This window comes from Poecile atricapillus, chromosome 15 (genome assembly GCF_030490865.1).
Source record: "Poecile atricapillus isolate bPoeAtr1 chromosome 15, bPoeAtr1.hap1, whole genome shotgun sequence".
Classification (NCBI taxonomy): Eukaryota; Metazoa; Chordata; class Aves; order Passeriformes; family Paridae; genus Poecile; species Poecile atricapillus.
Genome location: NC_081263.1, coordinates 7,890,875 through 7,911,855, shown reverse-complemented (window position 1 = coordinate 7,911,855; position 20,981 = coordinate 7,890,875). Strand labels below are relative to the sequence as shown.

Here is a 20,981-nt window from a genome sequence, read left to right as displayed (position 1 = left end):
TCCTCCTCTTCCTCTTCTTTTTCCTCCTCCAGGTGCTGGCATGGCGAAGCTCCGCACCCTGAGCATCCTCCTGAGCCTCCTGGTCCCAGCTCTCACCACCAGGTCACCCGACTGTGGCGGCATCCTCACCCCCTCTGGGCTGAGATACCGTAAGTGCAGACCCACACCTCGTATGGCAGCAGGGAGAGGAGGCAGTGACATCTTCCACTCTGGTAGTGAAACACCAAATGCTGGCACCAGAATCTCAAGCCACCACTCAGCTTACCTGCCCCATCCCCTGCCCATTGCCAGCAGCAGGGGCTAGTAAGGGATGGAAATGGGTTTCAGTCTGTCCATCAGGACACAAGCTCTGGAGGCTCTCATAAAACATCTGTGCTCTTTCACAGTTGCTGAAGTTTCAAAGCCACATGCAGAGTCAGTCCTCAGGAGGGACCTCCTGTCCTCGCGAGCCCCAGACTCATCTCCCACCTCCCCAAGTAGGTGAGTTGCCCTCTCTTGCCCAGGCTTTGCTGCCATAGCCCTGCCTCACACTGGTGTTTGAATATTGTCAAAAGGCACTTTGCCAGCCAGAACAAAAATCCTCCTGCAGACCAGGAGGTTTAGAAATGAGGTCCTGGCTTCTTTGCTGGTGTCCAGTGGTAGCAGAACCCCTGCTGCTCTCAAGGCACAGATTTATCTGTGCAGATCTCATGAATTTTTGGGGTTTCTCAGGGTCTGTGCTGGTCTCCCAACGTCTTCTTTTCTGCTCCAGAAGGAACCAAATTGTATCTGTCAAAGTTGACAAGTTTTCCCTGACGCTGATCCCCGACACCGGGATGCGGCTGAGCATCGAGGTGGACCTTGGTGTCACATCTGCCCCGTGAGTGCCAGGGCTGCCAGGCTGGAACCAGCCCCAGCTCCTGGCTGAAGTGACAAAGCACCTGCAGGAGCAAGGGTGGCCTGGGGGGAGGGTGGCCAGGAGCATCCCCCCAGCTCCAGCCTCCTCCTCTCCTCCCCGGCACAGCTCAAGCACCAAGGAGATGAGGCTGTCCATCCTGGCAGACCTCCACGTGGAGATGAACCCCGAAGAGAACCTGGAGCTGGTGACCTCTGACTGCAAACCCACCCTGGAGGAGGTGCAGAGCACCGAGGAGATGGACAGGTCAGCCCCACAGTTTTATTCCTTGTGGGATTTGGGTAATGGGTGAAAGAAGAAACTGAGGCACAAGTGTTTCTAGGCAGGAAAGTGATTGGATTGAGACTTGCTCACTGCCCTCACAGCTAAAAAAGGCCAGCACTAAAGTTTTATCTTCATGGGAGGAACTTTGCTCTGCTTTGGGGTGGTTTCCCCATTTTCAGAGAGTTTCAGTCTGTCACAAGGGAGTGGTTCCTTTACAGTTGTGCAGCTGAAATGCTTTTTATGCAAATCCAGCACCAATTCTCCAGTGGTTTGGGATTCTGAATTGTAACCATAGCTTAATAGATGATAGAAAACAATGGTAATTCTGTCTCTGGATGCCTTTTGGGTCAGACAAAAGACTCTCACCCACCTTTGGCTGATCTGGTTTTCTCCTAACTTCTGTTCTATTCTGTTTTTACCCAGCAAGTCCTCGGGATCGGACTTGGACAAGCAAATCAACGTAGAAAAAGTAAGATAAAGTTTGTAAAGGCACAAGACAGCATTGTACAGGTCTGTAAGGATTAGAGCACCTTTATGTCTACCTGGTGCTTTTCCAGATTTCCCCCACAGCTCCGTGCTCACTGGACCTTGCCATCGTCCCCTGGCTCCTGCTCCCAGCTCCCACCTCAGAGGCTTTCTGGGGACACCCAATGCCAACTGACCCCCATGTTCATCTATCACCTCTCTTTTTGTTCTTTATTCCGTAGGTTTGCCTGGAAGTGGCCAAATTGCTGCTTTTCCCAAACGAACGGCTGATGTCTCTGGCAGGTGGGCAGCTGGCTTTCAGTCCCATTATGGACTGAGGGTTTCAAGGAGCATTTTGGAGCAGATTATGAGGTGGGACAAATTCCTACCCTGCAGCAGCAGAGACTCTGCTGCCATCATCTCCCCAGGGACCTATTCCCTCTGCCCAGCTCTTTCCCTGTCTTTTTTACTCTGGAAATCCAGCCACTTCCCAGGGCCTGTCACTCCTTCCCTCCTGTTCCTGAGCACTCCTCTGCTCTATTTGCAGCTCCATTCCCCATCACACCAAACTGCCAAGTCCAGTACCTGCCCCTGGCTGCCCCTATGTTCTCTGAGCAGGGAATTATCATCTCTTTGCAAGTAAGTCCTCACTTTCCAGCTCTTACAGCCCAGCTCCAGTCCTTGGAAGAGCTGCTTCCACCAAGTGCTACAGCCCTCAGACACTTGAAATTAATTTTCTCTTTGCCTGTGTCTCTGCAGACAACTTTCCAAGTGGCAGGGACAGTGATCCCTCTGCCAGTCAGCCCTGTGCCTTTCAGCATGCCTGAGCCAGCAAGTTCCAGCCCTTCCCACCTCATCCTGGCCTTCTCTGAGCACTTCTACACCAGCTTATTCTCTGCCTTGGAAGAGTCTGGAGCCCTCAACGTGAGTCTCCTGGTGAGTGGAACAAGAGAGGAAGGAAGGAATGGGAGATACACACTTGGAGGGACAGCCCTGGCCTGGGGATGTCTTGGAGGAACCACAAGCCCTACACAGAAATGTGAGCGTGTCCAAGCACCTGCCCCTCACCCCCAAGCTCCTAAAAAAATTCCTGGTCTAATGGAGCATGGAGAGTTTGCCATGAGGAGTAACCTGCACACTGCTCCTGGCATGGGCTGGTGTGAGGAGGGCTCCTGCACATTCCCAGGGCTGGGATGGTGCTCATCAGAGGGGCTGCATGGCCACGCTGGACACGAGCCCTGGAGCAGCAGCCCCAGGCAACCACAGGTCTGATCATGAGCTGTGCTTTGGTTTCAGAGCTCGCTGACCACTGCCACCTTGGCTGAGAGGATCACTCAGGTGTGTTGCTGTGACTGGAACCCCAAGAGACACAACCCTGACTCAGGCAGTGTCCCCCAGCTGCCCACCCCGCTCCCTGGGGGCGCAGGGATGGCTGTCATGCCCAGAAACAGCCCCGCTCCCCCGGCAGATGGGCTCCCTCTTCCAAGAGGACCTACCAGTGGTGCTTCGAGCCGTGACCCGGAGCTCACCTCACGTGGTGCTGGAGGAAGACAAAGCCATCGTGAAGCTTTTCCTTACTGCCCAGATCGGAGCAGGATCATCCCTTTTCCAGAGCTTCCTGAGTGTGAACGTGGTGAGTGTGGAAGCGTGCCGGGTTTGGGAAGAGTGTGCCGTGAGTGTGTCCCTGCTGCCCACAGGCACTGCCCTTTACTCTGAGCCCTGGCCCCACTGCAGGGGCCAGTTCAGCCTTTCCCATCACAGTGCTCCTGCTCTCCAGCAGCGTTTGCCCGTGTGGCACCGTGCAGGATGCAGGGAGCACATTGCAGGAGGCGGCACACGGGTTCTTGCACCCCACAAAGCCAAAGTGGGGCTGTTTCCTCGCTGATCCTGCCCTCTGTTCCCCTCACAGGATGTGACTGCCAGGCTCCACCTCAGCGTTGCCGACACCAGGATGATCATCTCTGTGGCAGCCATAGAGTAATGAGCCCATCTGCACCGCAGGAGCCCAAAGGGACACGTCCCTGTCACAGCGGGGAAAGGAGAGGCAAAGCGGGCTGGGGAGGGTTACAGCTTTTAGAGTCTGGGCATTGCAGACCTAGCTTCTTCCCCAGGGAGACAGTGAAATTCCAGAAACATGGCTAGGGAGAAAAGTGGGAACTGCAGGTTCCACATTGCCACAAAGGCCCTGAGCCCAGATGGGGAGTTTGGGGACACGGGGAAACAGCTGAGCACCAGCAGCTCCTCTGCTGCTCTTTGTTTTCCAGGGATATCGAGCTCAGCCTGGCCACCTCTGATGTGGGTCCTATACTGGTAGGTGCCTCCAGCTGTGGCCACTCCTGGTGCCATCCTCTAAGAGCCTGATCCCTCTCAGCTGCCCCAGCCATCCTGGGCAGCGGGTGCCAGCAGGGAAATATGGAAATACTGACTTTGGGTACTTGCTGCACCTGGTGGGAGGGAGTTGAGTCCTTGGGGGGGTGGGAAGAGGTGCAGTGAGCATCAGGACCCTCTCACGGGTCTCTGTCCCTCTCCTCCTGCTTTAGCCCCACACCATGAGCTGACCCTGACTTTCCCCCACAGGCTGCCCTGCTGGAGGAGTTGTTCGTGCCCACAATCCGTGAGGAGGTGCCAGCCCAGATAAACGGTGAGGAGATGGGAGCTGTGTGGGTGCTGCCACGCAGGATGCTCCACATGGACCCAGGCAGCACCCAGCTGGTAACTTTCCCTCTTTCTTTTTCTCAGGGGTCCTGAGACAAGGTGTTTTCCTGCCCCACATCGCCAGTTTCACTTACACCGATGTCAACATCACAATTCACAAGGTAAGAAATAAGACATTTAAATTGCCCCCTGCTGTGCTTGATTTAAAGGAAGCCTGGGAGCAATGCTGACCTCCCAGCTCCAGAATAAATCAGAGCCTGGCCATCCAGCCCTGGTAACCTGCAGGAACAAGTCCCATTGCCTTAAATAGGCTGAGCCCCTCTTTAGCCCCATGGGCACAGGCAGTGGCTGGGGCTGTGGGTGGTGATGGTGATGCTCTCTGTGGGCTGATGGAGCCACACAGGCACCATTCTCAGTCCTCCTTCCTTCCTTCCTTGCTCAGGATTACGTCTTGATCCCCTGCAACCTCCAGCTAGAGGCAAGGACTAGAGAGGCAAGCACCTGGCAGTGAAGTCTAGTGTCTGGAGTAAAACAGTGGCAGAATCATTCAGTTGACTCTCACATCACGCTTCGTGGTTTGCCACTGCTTGAAATGTTGAAAATCTTCTTTCTTGACTTATTAAAACATCATGGTTTTATATTCTGGATAATAAAGGTGTTGCACTAGCAACTTTCTCATCCAGCCCTGCTCCTGGTAGTTTTGTTGCACCGAGAATGGATTGTAACAACGTTCCATGCTTTAATTAAACATTTCTCTTTAATTCTGCATTTGCTGGTGTGACTATTGACATTTTTCCCCCCGCAACAATTTTTACCTAAAAACAGATAAATTTTGCCCATCAAGTCCCGACTCTACATTTAATTAATTCCAGTCATTTACAAGGATGCAAAAACAGACTCATGCCTCTCAGCTGCTGAACAACATAGCCCCTACAACGAGAGATCTTTCATCTGCTTTTCCTCCATGTCTTGTGTTACTATGGGAACATTACAGCTGGTGAGTTTCCTAGGTCAGAAAGAAGAGGAGGGGGAGGAAATCAGTCTGCAGAATGGTTTCTAATTTTAGACCTGAAGGCAGTTATATTTTCAACACTTTTCTTCTGAGAAAGCTCATCACAGAGAAAACGCTGAATGAGAGGTGACTGCAGACGTCAGACTGCCCCGGTGCTGTGGTTGTTGGCATTGGGATACTCTTTCCTACTGGCCAAACACATCTCCCAGTTGTTCAGGAACATGAAAGGGGGAAAACACACCCAGAACAGACACAGGCATCCAAAACCTGGAGGGTGGGTGGCAACAGAGCTTCAAAAGCTGCCCCGGTCACTCAGTCACTGGGTGCTGTTGGCATCTACATCAGAGAGGGTGAACATGCGGCTGTGCTGATGCCCAGGAGGAGAAGCCTTGTCCCTGACCATGCAGCCCAGGTGGAGCATCCTCATCCCTGACTGTGCAGCCCAGGTGGAGCATCCTCATCCCTGACTGCAGCCCAGGAGGAGAATCCTTATCCCTGATCATGCAGCTCCCACCTCAGCTCTCCCATGGTGATGCTTCACGTAACACCCCAGCCATGAAACCTTGTTAATTACATCTACATCTGCTTTCACTTGCTACAACTATACCCATCATTTCTAGCCTCTGAAGCTGCTGAAAAATACTTCAAAACCTTGTATTTGTATTTCAAAGGCTCAGAAATAGGAAAGCAAACAAAATAAGCCAGGTTGATTTACTGCAAGGAGTAAAGAACCCTGAAGGTTTATATGCCCAGAGAGAGGACCTGACTAATGATGTTAATGTCCAAGGTTGGCCATAGCAGGAACAGCTCCTAATAAAAGTTTCCTGGTAGAGCTGCAACCACTATACTTTGACTAATATATGTTAAACCAGTTTCCCAATAGGAATAAGCTACAGTAGTAAAAAGATGCATTTCTTTGGCAGGGAATATTCTGGCTCCAAGCTTCACTGCATGAAGTGAAGCCCCTCCAGAGCATGGCTGGAATCTCAGGAGCTGCACCTGCAGCTGCCAGCCTCACCTGGGAACAGCCACAGGCTTAGAGCAGAGCTGGCTCATGTTGGAGAATGAGGGTCTTCTGCTTCTCCCTCCAGGAGAGAAGAGTCCCATTTACTGAGACACTCAGCAGAGCCAGGGAAAACGAATGCTGAAAAAAAATCGTTTGCATTAGCCCCTATGACAGCCCCTTTCCTGGGCAGGAAGAGCTGCCTGGTGACCCCCAGCTTCCCTCACTACTGGCACATGGAGCAGAATGCACCAGCCAGGAGGTTCAAACCCTGGAGCAGGGGGAACAAGCCACTTCTCCAGCCCCCAAAAAACAGCAGAGGGATGAAGCTTTTGCCAGGGACGTTGCTGGAGCAAGAGCCAGAGAACTCCAACAAACCCACAAACCACTGACAGCACAGCCAGTCCCTGGGAAATCTTCCTGCTACTCACCCAGAAAAAGATTTTCCAGCCTGTCAAGGTCCCAGTGTAAAAAATACTTTGCTGAACAGGATTATCCCAGCTCTTAAGGGTCCTGGATTGAAGTTTCCTGCTCTGGATACACTCCTGAAGCCACTAGAAATTTAGAGCATTAGATATACATGTTGCAGAAGTGACAAGTAACACTGAGAAGATGTTGCCCTTTCCTTTGGAAAGGCTCCTCTGCTGCTTCCCTCTCAGTCTCATGTGATGAACAGCATAATGAAGGCCAGACCCCAAGAGGAACAGCCTTTTCCAGGGGCACAAGATGACTTTTCCTTCTTCTGTGACCCTGGGCTTGCTGTGCCAGCGCTCCACACAGCAGCAAGCTCTCATCACATGTTCTCAACATGTTTTGTTTTCATTCTCAAGACAAGCAGAGGCTGGGACAGTGCCAGATCACAGAGCCCGTAATGGCACATAATGTGCCAGAGAGATGAATGCTCCCAATAGAGCAGAATACACACAGAAGTGATGGCCAAACGGGAATGAAAAGAGGGCCTAAACTTTGCTTAATGTCTGGAAGGTGTTTGCTCAGAAACCAGAGCAAAACCTTGAATCAACACAGCCTGTTCTGCCAACCTGTGGGCAAAAAGGATGGATGGAGACACCAAGTCCCAGCAGTGCAGGAGCCCTGAAGTGGCACAAAGCAGATGCCAGCACAGGTTGCTGGGGAGTTGTCACTCATCCCATCCTCCAGGAAACAGGGTCACACAGACCCCCCAAACCCTGCTCTGCCAGCTCCAAGGGCATGCAGGTGTCAGAGAACATGAGCAATGGGATCTGAGCTCCCTGCTCCTGGCTCCTGAGCAGGCTCCAATGCCCCACAGTGTTCACTCTTGTGGGCACCTCACTCCATGGGATGATGGAGCTGTACCCAGCCCCCTGCTTCAGTGCAGCACCCTGTCACCACACAGGAGCACCACTTCTGCCCAGGGACAGGACAAGGCTTGTGTCACAGCAGCTGCAGTCTCTGAGGAGCACAGTCGCACAGGCAGCATCAGCCTGCACCATGCTGGGAACCAAAAGAGCTGTTTCTACTCACCAGAACACCCTTCTTCCATGTTACCATGGACTTCAATCCCCCAAAACCTTTCTGCTGGACACAAGGCAGGCTGGCCCATGTGGTGACAGTGTGTGACACCAGGTTTGTGTTTGGCACAGCTCAGGAGAGCTCTGGCCAGTTCACACAAAGAGGGACCCTAACAGGTCCAGCACCTTCTCTCACTGTGTTCAGTGATTCCTCTGCATCATCTCACAGAGATGCTGGGAGCTCATGCAGCAGCCACAGGTCTGGGCCCCACAGATCCTGAGCTATTCCTACCTTCAGGCAGAAATGTAGAGTGGAATATTGCCCCATCCCTGGCCTGGTCAGTGCCAGACCGCCACAACCTCTGGGGACACAAGGAGTAAGTAACACACTCATAACAACATCCAGTGCTGGGAAAAACTGGTGCTGGAGAGGCCATTTAAAACATGAGATTTGTAAATTTTTTTTAACCCAGAATAATATGGGCTTTTTAAAATCCAAAATGCTGGGATTCTTGTCACTGTGACATGCAGAGACCAAAAGGCTGTGACATCAGCCTAAGAAGACATGACTCTGGCAGGCAGACAGTGTTCTCCAGGGCTATCAGACCTCTCAATCCTCTGGTAAGCAAGTTTTGCCTCCAGATTCTATTAGGAAATGCTTCATGACCTTTGGAAATTCAATTTAATTTTGATTTCTTCTTGTGGATTAGCATTTGGTCAGAAGGTTATCAGGCCAGGAGGAGCCACTGAAAGTTTATTTTTTTTCCTCAGGAAGTTCAAGTGGGAAGAGATTTCAAACCCAAACTCAAAATATGGATTTGTCACAAAGGAACAGAGTGGGATCAGCTCGCCCTGAGAAGCATCAGAAACCAGAACTTCATTCCAAGCACTAAAAAAGTAGGAACATTTATTAAAAGAGTTACATGACAAATGCATTCTGAGTTCCCACTCAGCACTTCACACCCTCCTGGACAAGGATAGGGAGCTCCACTTCAGTAACCACATACTACAAATTCACTTTTTAATTCTATCAGGAAAAGTTTTACCTCAGAACAAATTTCCCAATTCCACTGCAGCACCACACACACCTGCTGTGACTGTGACCCCAAAATCACACCAACTTCTCAAAATAAATATTTGTACACAGAGCTGCCAGTCAGGTTTGGCTTATGCAAGTGTCAAGCTGTACTCACACAAGCCAATTCACTTTAAAGTGTCTTAAATATTATCAAGAATCTTGAATCAAGTTTAGTAAAGAAAAGCAGATAATGCTGGTCGTGGCATTCCATCCTCGCTGCTCTCTTCCTCTCTGCCCCCACAGTCCTCTCCATGCCTCAGGCTCCAGAGCTCACACCAGAAACACCATCAGGCCCTGAAGGAGAGCAGGGAGAAACACAAACACATTATCTCCTGTCAAGGGATGCTGGTTCACAACACACAGCAAAGACAGAACCCTCCTGCAAAGGTCCTCATGTCCAGTTTGTAATAAAAAGGGCACAGAGCTCTCTGGGAGGTGTTGGGGTATATCCTGGCTCCTCAAGGGGCCCTCCAGACTGAGCAGGGCTGGAACTTGGGGCAACTCAAGACTTTGAATGGTGCCACTGGAGAGGCCTTGCCTGAATGCCTGGATCCCCATCAGAGCTGCTCCCAGTGAATTCTCCAGAAAGAAAAGAGGATCTAGACAGGGAACTGGGACCTGCCCCAGTGCCTGAGCCCTGCTCCTGATGCAGCTGGGTCCACACCACGTGTGGGCATCACACCCTCAGGCAGCATTCCCCAACCTGAGGGAGGTCAGACAGAGCAGCCCTTCCAACCTTTCAAGGATTAAACTCTACAGCTCTTGCACACACAGCCACCACTGGCAGGGTCCTGTGAACAGCCCTGGTGCCTTGCAGGAGGGAACAGCCCATCCAAGCACTCACCGTCTTTATCTGAAATTCCACATTCACCAAGGGGATGCGCAGCACCTTTGGCAGAGGGATCCCGATGCTCAGGGCACCTGCAGGGGACAGACAGGTCCTCACATGCTGAGCCAGCTCACACCCCATGACAGAGCTGCTCCAGGGAGGGCACAGGGAGCAGAGCTTCTCAGGGCCACCACTGTGTGCTTGGCTTCCCTTGGGTTCTCCATCACTGACTGTTGCCAGAGCTGATGCTGGGCTGGGATGGTGCAAATATAAGGCTGGACTTTTAACTACATCCTCAAATTGGGGGCTTCAGGGTTTTAATGGCTCCAGCACACCTAGTACATCTTCCAAACACACACACACACACACAGAGACATGACCCCCTCTTCCCTCCTTGCCTAGAACTCAGAGTGCTCCCAACCTTACAGACATCCAGGTCACCTTACCATTGATCACAGGCATGAATGTTTCCACAAGCAAACTGCTGCAGTGGGGCTTCAGAGTGGAGATCTGAATTAGAGAAAAACCATGTGAGCAGCACTGCCTGGACCATGAGAGCAGCAAGCAGGACCCTTGGGACTGCAAACCACTGCCCACTGACACAGCAAAAGAGCAGTCCCTCTTCTCTTTAAAGTGAATCTACTTTTCTTCTTCAATTTGTATTCAGTCCTTCCTTTAGAAAAACTTCTGCCTCGTGATGCTTCTGCTGCAGCTCGATGTGAGCTTTGCCCAAGCAGAGGTGAATAAACAAACAGATTTCAGCTTTACATTTTCTTTATTAGAGAAGGCAGAAGGGAAAAAAGAAACCCCAGCAACAGAGGAATTGCTACAACCTACATCTCAGAGCAGCTAACAGCTCTGACCATCAGCAGGGGTAATCCATCACAGCATCCCACAGGCACTGCCTGGCTCCCTCCTTCCCTCCCCAAGAGCCACAGGGCATCACGCCTGGCTGCTCTCCCTGCCCAGTAAAGCCCAGAGTTAGAGACTTACATTACTGATGCCAACGTCAGAAGACTCCAAGGAGAGGGAAGTGCTGCAGGGAAAGGAGAGCAAACAGCAGGTCAGACACAAGGCAGCGGCCAGAGCTCACAGACAGACCCCGGCCACCTCCAAGCACACTCAGCCCATGGGCAGAGATCCACAAAGGGACACCTGCATTGTAACACAAAAAACAGGGACTGGCACACTTGCAAGAGAGAAAATAAATTAGGAAAATAAAAGCTTAAGCTAATTTTAATTTGCTTGTCAATGATGCAGTACTGCAGCAGGGCACACACAGCTCCTGGCTGCACCTTCCCTCTCCCTGCCCAGATTATTCACTTTTGGGAAGGAAGCAGCTCCTGGCCAGCTGAGAGCAGAGCTTCTGGAGCCCCATGGCAGGGGGGAAGGAACTGGATGATCTTTAAGATCCCTTCCAACCCAGACCATTCTGTGATTCTACGTAAAAGCACAGAGTCTGGATTTAAGGACCTGATGAATTTGCTATAGCTCCTCATCTATCACTGCAACCACATGACTATCCGTACCTAAAATGGATGCTTTATTTCCACTTTCAATTTCTCTTTTCTACTTCTATCGAATCTTGTCATACCCTTGTCTATTGAATTAAAAGCCTTTTGACACATTTCTATCCCCTATATCGCTGCATACAAGCTATGCCAATTTTGCTTCTAAATCCAGCTCTTTGACAAGCTAAATGGCCTCAAATCCTCAAACCTCCCGCTATAAGGAATGCTCTCCAATCTTTAATCATACCTTGACTGGCATTAATGACAGCACTTCCCTTTAGTGCTTTATCATTCATGTCCAATATCAGGCATTTCTAACCACTGCCCAGGATCAAAGTCAAGCTGACAGTCTTACAATTATTCAGGTTACCTCATTCCTCCTTGTTATAAAACTGACACACTTTTCCTCCAGCCTCTTAAAACTTTCCAACTGCTGTAATCCTTCCTGAACTACCCCATCCACCTTATGCCATCAGTCAGGTATGAAATTCTCACATCCAGGAGATGAAATGTCTGGTTTACAGACACAGAAAACATCTCAAGTCAGGAGCCCCAGAGCCAACACTGCAGCCCAGAGAATGTCCCCAGCTGTGTGAGGGGACAGCTCACCTGCCCAAGGCCAGCTGCAGCACCAGCCTGCCCCCAACAATCGACACACGGACGTTTAGAGCAAGGTCCTGCAAGCAGAGAGGGAAGGGATCAGCCCATGGAAACATCCCCATCCCAGCCAGCCTGCTGCACCCCTCTCAGGCAGCCCCATCCACACTTACTGCCTTCAGCAGCAGGAAGTTGAGGATGGATCCATCCAAGTTGTTACCAAACAGCTGAATCAGGACTGAAAGCTTGACACTGGCTCTGTTTTCTTCCAAGAGGATGAGTGGGTTCCCTCTCAACACCAGTTTGATGCTCAGGGGACTGGTCCCACTGCAGGCGGAGCACTGTGGGAATTAGGGGGGCATGGAGGTGGCTGCTGGCACCCCACACACCAGCCAGGCAGGGCACTGGCAGTCCTCGAGCAGACTCTCAGCCCCAGAGCTCCACAGGGCCTCCCCAAGGTCACACACACCCTGGACAAGCCAAATTTATGTAGCAAATAGGTCCAGAAGCACAGATCAGCTCTCCATGCTGAGGGCACAAGAGGCTGAGGAAGGAAAAGGGGACAAAGAGGGGGCTGTGGGTGTCAGAGGGTGCCAAATAAATGGGATATACCAGATAAGGACACAGGAGATGTTTATCAGCTTTCTATGCCAATGGCTATAAGCTGAGAAGGCTTTCCCCTGTTCAGGGAGCAGGAGAAGGCAGGAACAGACAAAGGCACACAGGACAGCAGGTACTGGGCAGGGGCTCTGCAATCCCCCTGTCCCCTCTCCCACTCCCATCAGCTGGTCAGGCAGCAGGACACGCTCAGGCCATGCTGGTGCAAGAGGAGCAGAGCAGAAGATTGGGGACCTTTGGCAGGGGCGTGATGGCACCTCCAGGTGTGTCCTGGAGAGATTTACACAAACCCTTGTGCCAGAACAAGTTCCTCACCCCAGCAGGAGAGATGGCCCACACGGCCTCACGCAGGCGGCTGGCACCGGAGAACTGTGGGAACAGAAGCACCAGCAGCCCCCATGAGCCCTCCAGCTGATTTCAACACCACCAACCCTGCCAGAGCCACCCCATTACACACCACCCTGAGCCCCCCACCCTCTCCATTGCTCCCCAGCTGTCTGGGTGACTCCTGATGGTTGTTAAGGTGATAGCACCTGGCTGTGGAAGGTGATGTCCCCCAGAGGCTTTCAACACCTGGCAGTGTGTGGACCCCTAACATTTCCCATTGGAAGTGCAGATTAGAGGCAAGGGAAATGCAAACACCCAGGGAATGGCACTGCAGACATGCAATGTCCTTTCTCAGTGGCACTCAGCAGACTCTGTGAAACAGATCACAGCCTGCAGGAGTCCATGGCACAACCAGTACACAGCTGGTCTCTGCTGGTGTCCCCAGGGGTGTCCTTACACTCAGGAGCACAGCTGGCCAGTGCAGGAGGAGTGCTGGGGTTGAGCCCTGCCAGGGAGCACACACAATGCCCAAACCTCCCTGAGCAGGCTGATGCCTGTCCTTTGTCACTGGCTCCAGCAGGAAACCCAGGCCCTGCTGTACTCACAACATCTGGCGTGCAGGGGAAGGTCTGTGGCGGCAGCTGGAGCAGGAGGGACAGGACTGCATTGAGGAAGCTCTGGCGCATCACCAAGAGCAGGAGCTTGTCCATCAGAGGAGGCAAAGCCGAGGGGGATGAGTCGTGGGGGATGGTGCTGCCTCCCACCTGCTTCACCACGCCCTGCAAGAGAGGTGACACAGACATCAGCCCTCAAAGCTTCGAGGCATGTGCAGATCCTCACAGGAGCGTGGAGCAGCTGAACCTCCCTCCTCTCCTCAGAGCTTCGGGACAGAACCAGACTCGGGGCAGTTCACTGTCTCATAGTTGGTAGGAGCTGATGAAGCTGAGCTTGCCTAAGTGAGGTGATATCAGCTAATAAAACACTTCGTCCAAATCACAAACCACTGCTGCACTTCATCCCTGAGGTCTCACTCCAAGCACCGATGGGTGATGGTGCTGCATGCAGTGAAACCCAGACCTCCCCCCAGCCACCCTCCAGCTCCACAGAGACCCACATTGACACCAACTATTTGCTAAGGAAACTGATTCTGACCATCCAGGGGGCTTGGGGAGCAAAGGCTCCTCCCAACGAAGTCACTGCACCAAAGCCAGTGCAGCAGCATTGGTTTCACAGGCTGCAGTGTTTGCCATCAGCCCCTGATCCTCTTTAGGGCACATGTCCCTCTTGCTTCTCTCCAGCTGCTTGCTTTTTTAAGCTCTCCTCTTTGCAAGTAGTTTGCTTTTTTGCTGCTTCCCCCCTCCCCACCCTGCAGTGAGACAGAAATAAAAAATAAATCCTTTAGCCTGGTTTAGCATTCACCCATCACAGAGACTGAACAGCAAAGGCAAAAAGCACCAATGCCAGGTCTGCAGGGCAAGAGAGACCAGGAAAACTGCTCATCCCACGAGAAGGAGAACAGCTCATCCCAGAAGCTACATCCAAGACACAGCCTCGGGCAGACTCAGGGTAATCTGGCATACAGAGCAGAAGAAATGCACACACAGTCGCTTAGTGGTGATTTGGAAAGAGATCTAAGCACTTAGGAGCTGCATTTCCAGGACAAGCCTTTAGCCCAGCTTCTTGAGGGATTCTACAGCTCCCATGGGATGAAGTGAGCACACAGAAAGCCAAAGCACAGCCACGCTCCCAGGGTCCTGCTGCCCAGCATTGACTTACGTCTAAATCCAGCCCAAGGAACTTGCCAGAGGTGTAGGGGATGCTGGCCAGCTGGTAGTGGATTGTTCCTGCTGTGCCCACCGGGATCACGGCTACACACAGGAAAAGGACCATTCCAGCACCAGGAAATCAGCAGCAACACAACCTCCCCTGACCCCAATGGCCACCAGCCCCCACAAACAGGTCCAAGCACTCAGGGCTGAGGGGTGCTTGCTGCTATTCCAAAAGCCAGAACACCCCCAAATTCAGCTTGGTGGGATCTGCCTTTAGGATGTAGCACAAAAAGAGCATCAAATACGATAAGAAAAATCCAAAGGTGATGCATAAAAATGGAATAAGAAGGACCAAGGTGGGAGGGGTTCATTGGAATGCTGGGGTGTGAATTCTGGACTCAACAAGAGCCCTGCAGAAGTGCTGGACTTCTGTTGATGAACTGAGGGACTTGAGGTGAGAAATGGGACTTGTTCCCGCTGTGGGAAACACAGGGAAGCAGTGCCTCACCCTCCACAAGCAACCCACCATTGAGAGTGCTCAGGAGATGGATGTTCACAAGGTTCATCACGATATCGACCACAGGACACAGCTGCAACACAAAGAAATGCAACTGCTCAACCTCCCTGGACACCATCACCCACAGCCTGCCCAGGCTCCCTCCTTTCCCCTCCAAGGACAAAGTTGCATGGCACTAGACACAGCTGGGATGCTGTGAAAGACCTGGGGCAGTGGAGCATCCCTGGAGCTGTGGGACCACACTGAAGAGGAATGTTTAGACCTGGGGAACATCTGAGGCATCGCCCTACAGGCAGCAGCCCTGTGGACACCCTAGAGCCATGGCCCATGCCAGTGATGTGGGAGAGCAGCACAGAGAGACAGTGGATCTTGCTGTGGCCTCGTAAGCAGTTTTTCCCAGTATTTCTGTGTTTCAGCTGTGAAAGGAGGACAATCCTCAGCCGTACCAAAGCGGGCAGAGTCGCTGTCAGCTGGCGAAGCACCAGCTCATTCACTGACAGGGTGAGTAAGCTGGAAAAGAAAGGAAAAAAACTCCAAATCAGCACAAACAAAGCTCCAGGACAGGAGACACAAAGATCTCCAGCCTTCATTTTACATTCTCTTACACCTTCAGTCATCCCTTCAGGGCTGCAGCTGATGCTTACCAGAGCAGGGGCTGGAGATACAAAAGAGCCACTTACCCCACTGAGGGGATAATTTAACTCATTGCTGAGACTCACAGAATCACTAAGGTTGGAAAAGACATCTAAAATTGTCAAGTCCAACCATCATGTTCCCCACTAAACCACGTCAAACTAAACCACTAAAGTGCCATAGCCAAATTATTTTAACACTTCCAGGGGTGGTGTCTCTACCACTTCCCTGGGCAGTCTGTTCCAATGCTTGGCAGCCTTTTCTGTGAAGAAATTCTTCCTTCAGCTCTCAGAGAGCTTTCACTGCATGAAAGGAGTGAGCCTCTCACAGTCTAACCTTGTGTTTGGTGTCTCCCTCTGGTATTTAAATCAGTGCTGTAGTTAAGGGAAGAGGGAGCTGTTAAGAAATATCTTCATGTTAGTTTCTGGGAACAAACAATTTGCATCTGGAATAACAAGAGGAGCAATCTGCTGTGTGACATTTCCACACTGCTGCTGAACAACTCGCTCAGGACGTGCGATGCCTGCAGCAGCACAGAGGCAGTTTTGTCTGATAATCAATATATTTCTGGACTGTTGAGTTGGCAAGACACAGATAGCAGGAATTCATAGAGCACCTGTTATTTATGCCCAAATTCTGCTTACAAATGCATCTGAGGAGCTGCCATTAAGTCATTTGTGTGTATCTATACTCCCCTTGCCCCCCCAGGACTGTACTTCCTGCAAACCATCACTTTAATCCTGCTTAAAATTAAAACATGACCCCCAGAGCAGGTGAGTCGTGTTCCTCTGTTCACTCACACAGCATTTTTCAAAGCAGCTGCTGCATTGATTGAAATATAATGCATAATGCAAAAATTAATTAGGAGAATTTTGATGAACCTGAAGAGTGAGTAATTCAAAAGCAAGAGAAGAAAATGTTTCCCATGATCAATTTACTCCTGCGTTCATCAATATATGAAGTCAGCAAATCCTTGCTGTCAAGAATTTAATAAGACTGAGCAAGATATGGGACATTTGCATGGAATTACACACAACCACAGCAGTCAGAGGGAAACTTCACTTGCCCAGCATTCTCCTGGGACAGCAGCCAAAGGCAGAGTACAAAACCAGGGAAAGTAATGGTCCCGTTTTCCTGGAATTTTCCCAGCCCTATTACTCCTACCCTTTGGATATCAATTCTCTAGCTAACTCTAGAGAAAGTGTGTTGGGAAAGGTACCAAACATCATGCTTCAGACCATAAAATTTCCACAGAAAACAGGGGAAATTAACCCTCATTCCACTGGAGCAACTGCATTGGCAACAGGAGAGAAATTCCATCCCTGAGGCCTGGCTCTGTATCAGCTGAGCACCGTCTGTGGCCTGGCAGACTGTCCATACTGTTGGAAAAGAAGAGAGGATTGCACATAACAGAAAGATAAACTCACAGGCACTTACCCAGAAAGGACCTTGATCTTTACAGCCCCAAGAATGCAGAGGCAGTCTTCAGTGACAACCTGGAACGTGCCAGACTCAAAATTCGTGCATTTAATGTTCGCAGTAATGTTCACCTCCACAAAGATATCAATGAGTTCTGAGAGCAGGCCAACCAAGCTGTGAAAAAGCAAATGGGATTATTCCATCTCAGCCTCTACCCAGAGAAACTCACCAAAGCCAGGAGAAGCAACCTTCTCCTCCATCTCTGGCAGACCATCACCAATGCCACAGGTCATCTCTTCGTGCCTGCTTTGCTCTGTGACTTTATTATAGGTAAGAAACACCTCAAAATCCTTAAGAGATGCAAAACATGTCAAGGTAGGGGTTTCTCTCAACATCCATCCTGAGTGCCCCACTCACCAGTTGCCTCTGAGCTGCAGCTTTGCCCCGATGGTCAGCTGGACCCCGATCCCTGGCAGCAGCATCACCGACAGCCTGGGCACCCGGACCTTGATGAGGTGCAGGCTGTGAACAACAGCAAAGACTGGCACAAATCAAAAACACCTTCCAGCAGCTGAGCAGCTGTACCCAGGGAGGAGCCTACAGCACCCACAGCACCCCAGTCACCTCTGCTGGAGGCACAAGGGTAAGAGACAGCTGACTAAAAGAAGGCAACCTAGAAGTAGACTGGGGTAGAAGCTGATTTTGGAGAGCTGTCTGATTTTTCCCTCTGTGGTCCCTTTTCCCTCTCTCAGTGCTGTGAGGCATTAACAGCACCACCAGGGCTGCCATTCTGTACCTGCACCCAAAACCTGCAGCATCCCTTGCCACCCACACTGCAACCCCACAAACAACATTATTCAGGTCAGAATTTCAGTACCACAATAAAACAAGGATAACAGCCCAGGCAAACCACACCAGGGGCAGCTCAGCTCATCTTGTTCAGAACTGATGCTGAAGGTGCACTTACTCCGTGATGCTGGTGGGAGAGTTCAGCTGACTCCCTTCACCCATGATGTTGGGAACCACGAGACCCTGCAGGTGCTGGTGGATGAGCCCATTATGAATTATGGCATCTGAGAGAACTGGAAAACATCTGTGCATGAGGACCAGCACAGGTAGCAGTGACCTCTCCCCACTCCAGCAGATCCATCCTGGCACAGCAAAGCCTCTCCACTCCCCAAAAGTCCTCATGGAGACATCAGCTGTCTCCATGCAGTCAAATAACACAGGGATGGTATTTTACAGTTTTGGTGCAATAAACCAAAGTTGCCCTTGGTGAAGTAAGCAGGAAGGGAAGCAGTAGAAAGCATCCCAGAGTCCAGTTCTATCGCCAATTTGGCTGTGCACTCCCAGGAACACCAGTGACCCCACTCAGAGGCTGGGCTTCCACTCACAACTCATTTCCCCTTTGTCAAAGGGTTGTTATTTTGCCTGTTTATTTTTGCTTTTGGATTTTTTTAGTAGAAGCAACTTGAAACAAGCCTGAACATTGCAAATATGATTATGTCTGCTACTTCACAGCAGCTGTTTGTCAAATATCAGCTGCTCCAATATGGAAATGAGAAACTGAGACAAAAAGAGGAAATAACCCAGATCTAGCCCTGAAGTTCTGTGTGGCTGCTTGGAGCTGAAATGTGCCCCAGTTCTGGAGCAGAGATTTCCCTGACCCGTGAATCTGGTGATGGCTCTCAGGGGCTCTGAGCAAAGTCTGCAGCCCCGAGGAGTTATGAAATAAAGATGAAGACACTCAGGAAATTTTACTCCCCATCACAGTCCCACAGAGCTTTCAAAGCAAACACAATGCATGGCTTTTGTAGTTACCGTTCTGCATCGCCCGCGGGCTGACGGCACAGGACAGCCCAGACAAAACCTCCTGCGAGGGTGAGAGGAGGCCACAGAAAAAGATGATTCCAAAAAGCTTCAAAACCATCATCTCCAGAAGATTCCCCTGCTGACAAGGGAGACATCAGAGGGGACAGAGAAGAAAAAGACTCTCAGAAGTGACCCCAGTGTCTTTATGAGGAAAGTCAAGAGAGGAATCCCTCCTTTACTCGTTATCCAGATCAAAGGAGACTCAGCTCAAGCCCAGAGCAACAGAACCTTCTTCATGTCCACACACATGGACAGGCTCCACGTGTGGGTCAATAAAAGCCCTTTCCTCACCCCTTGTGACAGGCCCAAAATGTTCACACAAATAAAGCCAAACTTGATGTTTAAGTTATTTCTGCATCCCTGCAATGCGAAGTTACATTATGTTATGGTGAGGGGCTCTGCCAAGGGAAGCATCTGAGGATTATCTGTGTTCCTTCTACCTTTCAAAAGCAATAAACTAAAGCACAAGTGATTAAAATAAGCTAGATAGAAGTTATAACATTATAATTACTAATATAAATTTAATTATGACAGAGCAGACACAGCGAGGTGATCAGGAGCTTGGTGCTCAGCTCCAGTCTCCAACCAAAGCAATCAAGCACTTCCAGAGTGAGGACCCTGCCACCACTCAACCAGCACACAGAGGATGTTACCTGACTCAGCTGCAGCCAGCTGGGATGGGCTCTTGGCTCTGCTCAGGCTCCTCTGGACTCCTCGAGACTCTGCGATGTCCCTTTTTCCCACCCAGAGCTGAGATGGAAGAAATGGCCCTTATATAAAAGCTGCAGCCAAGCAGACACACCTTTTCCACTCAGGTCCCTGGCCCAAGAGCAGCCATCCCCTTGCTCCTGCTCCTTGCAAGCAACACCCAGCTGCCACCTCTCTTGATTTATACAAGGCAACGTCACTCCTGACTTGACCGGCTGCCATTCCCCTCTGTGGCCTGGATCACTCAGATGCTGCTTTTCCCCCCACCCCCAGTCTGTCTTAAAAAGGATGCCCTGCAATGGTGGATCCATTGGGGATCCCTATGCTTTGAGGAAAACAACTTTTTTAGGAAATTGTGAGAGCTGCTGAAGCATCTGAACCTGGCAGAAGGCTGACGGGGCTGCCCGTGCAGGGAGGCAGCACACAGAGCACAGGAACATGGGTTCAAGGAGACTTAGAGTAGGAAACTATCTACTTTTGCCAATCCCTGAGGAGGTGTGAGACTTAAAAGACTCATTCCTATTTCAAGTGGAGTCCTGGGAAAAGATTTTCTTGGCAAAAAGCAATGTGGAGTGTTGCTGAGATCTTATAAAGGCTGGCATTTAGATTGATTTCAGATGGATCTGTAAAGTGTCACGAATCCACAGTAAAAAATGAAGTTGTATTGAAATGCACAAAGCCAATGATAAACATGGTTTTGAATAAGCAACACTGAACACTGGTAGCAGCAACATGGATTTCAAAGGAAAGTCTCATCCTGCAGGAATGAGGCTCTCAGCCCTCAGCAGATGCCTTGGCTGGGCTTAGCAGAAGTTTCCATTGTGCAGGGCCCCAGGAAGATCTTATCTGGGCACTTTGTTTGGGTCTGGTCACCCGTGTTCCACTGGTTTGGAGGTGGGGGGAAGCTGGGCAGCAAAGGGCTGCTGAGAGAGCTGGGGAGGAGGAGAGGGGTGCTGTGCTCAGCCTCATGGAACATGGAGCAGCAGAGATACAATCATTCTCCACAAACATGGGAGAGGAGAGAGGGAGGAGAGCTGCCTGCACTCAGGGACATGGTTGGCACAGGAACAAACACGAGCTGATACATTCAGGTTGAAGTTAGGAGAAAGCTGCTACCACCACAGTGAGTTTAGGGCTAGCTGTCCCCTGGGAATACAGAAGGCAGAAAAATAAACTCAGGATGCTCTTCAATACTGCACAAGGTGTGCTCTTGCACTGGGTCCCTCAGCACGTGCTGCCCTGGGCTCAGGCTCAATGGACCAGACTTTTGCTTGTCACAGAATTTTTATTTAACATTCAACCAGGACTGTATTTGATGT

The 20,981-nt window shown here is 50.8% G+C and overlaps 2 protein-coding genes across 2 annotated transcripts; one reads left to right on the top strand and one right to left on the bottom strand.

The window, feature by feature from the left end:
- Positions 1–40: 40 nt before the first annotated feature.
- On the top strand, positions 41–4,790 carry BPIFB2 (BPI fold containing family B member 2). The gene is made up of 15 exons (XM_058850987.1): positions 41–149; positions 387–480; positions 755–859; positions 1,004–1,141; positions 1,583–1,628; positions 1,867–1,927; positions 2,172–2,263; positions 2,384–2,560; positions 2,921–2,962; positions 3,093–3,257; positions 3,534–3,601; positions 3,889–3,934; positions 4,202–4,265; positions 4,364–4,440; positions 4,722–4,790. The coding sequence occupies exons 1-15, from the start codon at positions 41–43 to the stop codon at positions 4,788–4,790; spliced, it is 1,353 nt and encodes a 450-aa protein (XP_058706970.1).
- A 4,342-nt stretch (positions 4,791–9,132) lies between these two features.
- On the bottom strand, positions 9,133–19,015 carry LOC131585171 (BPI fold-containing family B member 4-like). The gene is made up of 15 exons (XM_058850986.1): positions 18,904–19,015; positions 18,050–18,164; positions 17,500–17,604; positions 17,101–17,256; positions 15,477–15,540; positions 15,040–15,103; positions 14,521–14,612; positions 13,350–13,523; positions 12,733–12,786; positions 11,973–12,140; positions 11,812–11,879; positions 10,685–10,727; positions 10,138–10,201; positions 9,707–9,783; positions 9,133–9,156 (listed from the first exon to the last, which is right to left on the bottom strand). The coding sequence occupies exons 1-15, from the start codon at positions 19,013–19,015 to the stop codon at positions 9,133–9,135; spliced, it is 1,380 nt and encodes a 459-aa protein (XP_058706969.1).
- Between the last annotated feature and the right edge of the window lie 1,966 nt (positions 19,016–20,981).